At 34.2% G+C, this 5,250-nt stretch overlaps 1 protein-coding gene across 8 annotated transcripts in view; it reads right to left on the reverse strand.

Moving 5' to 3' along the window:
• Positions 1-357: 357 nt before the first annotated feature.
• The window catches only part of LOC138158899 (integrin alpha-M-like), a 69,562-nt gene continuing 64,669 nt past the window's right edge, over positions 358-5,250 (reverse strand). For 6 of the 8 annotated variants that reach the window (XM_069085218.1, XM_069085217.1, XM_069085216.1 and 3 more), the window contains one exon: positions 358-941. In XM_069085218.1, coding sequence (XP_068941319.1) covers positions 861-941 — 81 coding nt within the window. In that variant the 3' untranslated portion in view covers positions 358-860. Of the gene's footprint in view, positions 942-4,127; positions 4,360-5,250 lie in introns of those variants that run through there. The other 2 variants (XR_011167763.1, XM_069085219.1) reach the window with 2 other exon arrangements.

The following is a 5,250-nucleotide window of genomic DNA, read 5'->3' on the forward strand; positions in this document are numbered from 1 at the left end:
CAGCTGGACCTTTTCTCCACCCCCACCCCTACCCCCTATTCTACATAAGAATCCTGAACATGGTAACACACACTTTACAACAGTGAGCCACTCTTTTCCCAGGCAACCTTTCTACCCTTCTAATGTGTTTGGGTTCCAGGTATATTCCTATCTTCCTGAGAAAACACTTATTTAGCCCCTACCTGCACACAGTGATGTGTAAAGGGAACCAAATAACTCTCCCCTTAAAGGCATTCATAGGTCTCACTCTGCCTCTGACATGCATCCCACCTCACCAGCTTTGCTACTACCATCTCAGTCTTTCCATCAGACACTTTCTTGGCTTTCCCTGGAAACACACTCACATGGGGAAAGAAAAATATCTCACTTCTGTTTATTTCCAGTTAGAACAAAGAGTAGATGCCCCCTTCTTGCCCCCACCTTGCCATTACCTGTCTTATATCAGAGGACAGACATCCACTCAAGGGAAAGAACAGGTAGTAATCTGCTCTTTCAAGTTTTATGTACACATATGTGAACCACAAACAATTCTTATCCTGCTAGAAGGGCTTTGCCAGTTGCAGTCACTTTTGCTTATGACAGTTACACCCTATGTAAGTGTGCACACATGGTTGAAAAGCCAAACAGTTCATATCCAGTAGGTATTTCACATATTCATTCATTCAGTTTCCTGCTTGCATGAATTGAGATATTTTGCCTCTTTGAGAGGACAAGTACATGGGAAAAACCCCCAAAACTTCATTCCCTTCTTCTAAAGGAAACAAGTGGTGTGGTCCCTGGGCAAGAAGAAAACGGATGCACTTGTTAACAAAAGTCTATTGGTCTCTGTCAGAAGAGGCTGGAGATGAGAGAAGGAGCATTTATTCAGGAGGGGCTGTGTCAGGTGCACTTTCTCCAGGATTATTCATCATGTCTTTGTATTGGCGTTTGAAGAATCCAAGCTGTGGGGGGTAGAGAGACACAGAGTTGGTGAGAAAGGCATGAGAATCATAGATACTTTACTGTTTCTCACTTTTATATTAGGAATAAATCAAAGAGGTGGGAACTATGATGGGAGCTCAACAGGAAAGAGAAAATTATGAAGACCCAGAGAGGTGGAAATGAGAGATGAAGCAGAAATAAAGAAAGATAAGGCAAGGATGTGGGGAAATAGGAAGGGAAACACCATATAAAGAGTAAGAAAAGCAAAATGAGAAGAAAGGAGAGATGAGAGGTGAAAACAATAAGAAGAGAAGGAAAAAAGCTATGGAAGATGGTGGTATGAATAGTTGTAACTAAGTCAAACTTCTGTGTTCTAATCAAAATCTATGGCAAATGCTCCCAATGAAATGTAAGAATAGCAATGAAGAAACAAAGGAAAAGAAAGAAATGACAAAAAAATCCTCACAGGAAAACTAGTAGAAAAAACAAAGAAACTAGTAAATACCAACAAGGTCCCATAACAAGGAATATATATGAAAAAAAAGGACAAATCTTCAGAATGAAAAAGTGATGACAAAAATAATTATACTTTAGAAGAGAGAATGAACCTTTTTTAAGAGTATGGTTTATAATCAAAATATTAAAAATAAGCAAATCTATATGATTGAAAATAAAAGCATTGAAGCAATTATTCAAGAAGTTAAATGAGAATTGGGAAAGTAGGAAAAGTCAGTGGAAGATCTCAGTAAAGTGATAGGCTATGATAGGATGACTCAGGCAGAGTGAAAAAAGGAAGAGATAGAAGAACAAATAACAGTCAATTTTTTAAAATGTCAAAAGTAGAAGATCTCAGATCTCCATAAACCAAGAAAAAACAAAAAGTCCAAATATCATAATCTAAGAGTTAATATAAGACAATTACCAAGAGTTATTGTAAATGTAGGGCAGAGGGAAAATTTATAGGATTCTCAGAATGTTGCTCAAGAATAATCCTAAGCAACTCACTCAGAACTATAGTTGTCAAGTTCCAGTGCTTCACAGTCAAGAAAATAAGTGTTATAAGCAACCAGGAGGAAGAAAATTACATATCAATAAGCATCAGTTCAAATGGCACAAGACAAATTGAAGAGGACCAAAAAAAAATAATACATTGAAATATAACATATTGAAAAGCAAAGGAAGTTGGCCTGTGCCCAAAATTGGATCTCCTCCAAAACCGGGTGGAATCCACCATAGGAAGAAGACAGTTCTTCACTGAGGGAAGAAATTTTAAATCTTCCATTATGAATTAATCCAGAACTAGGAAGGGCCTTTAACATACAAATTAGCCAAGCAGATGAAATTGAAATAAGGTAAGAAAGAATTGAATGCAAATAAGGGAATAAACTTTGTGTTAACTGAATGTAACAGTAATTGTTTTTGGTTATCTGTTTTCATTTTTAGTGTGTGTGAGATAGGGGAATGAAAAGAGAAGCTTCTTTTATTTCTTTTTTTTTTCTTTTCCCCAAGTCATATGGTTCTCATATGTTCTCAATCTAAGGATTTATTTTGTATTTTGCTTTATTTTGTGTATTTCACATATGTATCATTTGTATGTTACAAATATTGTGGGGGGGTTGTTTTTATACAAGCATCAAATATGTAGCAGAAATGGTGATGAAAGAGAAACTCAGCCACATAGAAATTGATCACTCCGTGCTCACAGAACAACTTCTTGTAGTTGTGAGTTGTATAGAAATCAATCTTTCCTGAAATTAGGTTTCTTCAACCAGTGAATTAATTTAGAGCATCCTACTGGACAGAGGCTTAAGGGTTAACTTGAGTTACTACGGAATAAAATTGTTCTTTCAGTTTTTAAAGACAATCCATCCTTGAATTTAATTTTAAATTACAACATTTAACATTGAATTATTCACAGATTCATTACTTTTCTAACGTGTGTTGAAGTATATCGTGTTCTGTTTACTAACAAAAGCAATCTTTGTAATGACTCATGTGGTAAAAATACTACTTCTGAATTTTCTCTCCTAAAATAACGCTTTTGCTATTTTGAAATCACATCTAACATGATGTTATGATCTTGTGATCCTATAAGGGTCATTGAACAAAGGCTATGAATTTGAGAAAAAGATTCCTTTATAAAGGTCATCTGGAGGATTGAAAGGTTTGGAGAGAAGTGAAAAAAAATTAATTCTTGAAATCAAGGACCACAAAGTAAAGTTAAACAAAATGGGGAAGGAGGGAGAGGAAAAATGCTAGTTCCTTTCCCACATTTTCATCTGGGCTATATGAAGAATGGTAAACAAAAATAAATATATCAGTAAAAATAGAACCAGAGGACCTGTCTTTGGTATGTTTAGGGGAAGTGGCTAGTGACTAATAATGGATTCTTATAAAATAAGATAGACTTGGGGAGGCTAGGTGGCACAGTGAGTAAGAGCGCTGGTCCTGGAGTTGGGAGGACCTGGGATCAGGTGCCAGCCTCAGATACTTAACACCCACACAAAATAACTGGCCGTGTAACCTTGGGCAAGTTACTTAACCCCAATTGCTTTAAAAAAAAAGAAAAAAGAAAATAAGATAGACTTTATCTGTGTTTGATGTGCGTAAGAGATAGAATAAGATTAGAATGTTAAAAACAAAATAGATAGTACTAATAAAAAAAGAAGAAAGTAGTGTAATAAAATCAAATGGAGAGAAAACCAAACCTAACAATAGTAACTTTGAATATTAACAGGCTGAATTCACCAACAAGAAGGAAGCAAATTTCCAAATGGATTAAAAACAAAGTCCAACAATCTGTTAAGTACAAACAAGATATCTAGAGCACCAATATCCATATAGATTTAAAGTAAAAAGATGGAACTAAATTCACTGAATACAAAAAAACTAGGAATACATACACTGAATTAAAAAAAAGACAAACAAGAATTGCAGTTTTGATTGTGGATAATCCAATAGCAGATAGAGACAAATAAAGAAACTATATTATTATTATTATAGGAATCAGAAATAATGAAACAATAGAAATATTAGATAGATATGCATCAAAAAGCTCAGTAACCAAGCTCTTAAAGGTAAAGTTAAGTTAAAAAGTTCTGGATAGTTAAGACATTGATTTGGGGTGACCCTAACATTCCTCAGATCTTGAAAAATCTCAATAGAAAGATATGTTAGCTCTACTTGACAACAATATGTTAGCTTACTTGGAAAAGTCTAGAACCAGGTGTGGGGAACCTGCGGTCTTGAGGCCATATGTGGCCCTCTACGTCCTCCAGTGTGGCCCTTTGACTGAATCCAAACTTCACAGAACAAATCCCCTTAATAAAAAACCTAGACTCTAGATCATCATTCAAGAATGATGTCATCAAAATGGAGACAATAGCTTCAGCAAAGCAGTAAGATATAAAATAAACCCGCAGAAATTAATGAGCACTTCTGCATGTTAATAACAGTAAAAAAGAAAAAGAGATAGAAAGAAAAACATCATTAAAAATAATAACAAAATACATTAAATACATTAAATTTATTAATAATAAATTAATAACAATAAATTGTTATTAAGCTAACAAAACACGCGTTAGATTACTCTTGGCTTCCTTGAGTTTCAACTAGAATTGCACATTTTCAAGAAGCTCTTCCTGGACCCCCTCAAAGCTTGTGCCTTTCCTCTGAGATGACCTCCAATTAACCTAGTATGGATCTTGTATGTACATAGTTGCTCTCATATTATCTTCCCTATTAGAATGGGAACTTCTTGAGAGTTTGTACTGTTTTTGCTTCAGTGAACACAGAGTAGACACTTACTGAATTCTTATTGGTTTGACTACCAACTACAAACACAAAACAAAATTTTACAAAAATAAGTCCTAAATGAGGGCAATGAACCTGTAACAATACAGCAAAAATGATAATATTACTTAACTCTATTATTACTTATATATTTATTATATATATAGTATATATTATTACATGTTATAATTATATATAATTACTTAAACTCTATTTTGCATATTAAATGTTATGCCAATCCAATTTTAAGAGGATATTTAAAATAATTAGATAAATAATATGAAATATAATGAAACATAAAATAATATGAAAGTGCAAAAAGTCAAACAATTCTCTGGAAAAAAAATAATAAAAAGGAATGAAAGTGGCAGCATCAGCAGTTCTCAAATTATATTGTAAACTATTATTAAAACTACCTAGTACTATATATATCTCCATCTCTCTCTCTCTCTCTCTCTCTCTCTCTCTCTCTCTCTCCATCTCTCTCTCTCTCTATCTCTCTCTCTCTCCATCTCTCTCTCTCTCTATCTCTCTCTC

The sequence above is a fragment of the Petaurus breviceps genome, unplaced genomic scaffold (assembly GCF_028583685.1).
Source record: "Petaurus breviceps papuanus isolate PSGF00001 unplaced genomic scaffold, PetGlider_PUasm1.0 175, whole genome shotgun sequence".
NCBI classification, from domain to species: domain Eukaryota; kingdom Metazoa; phylum Chordata; class Mammalia; order Diprotodontia; family Petauridae; genus Petaurus; species Petaurus breviceps.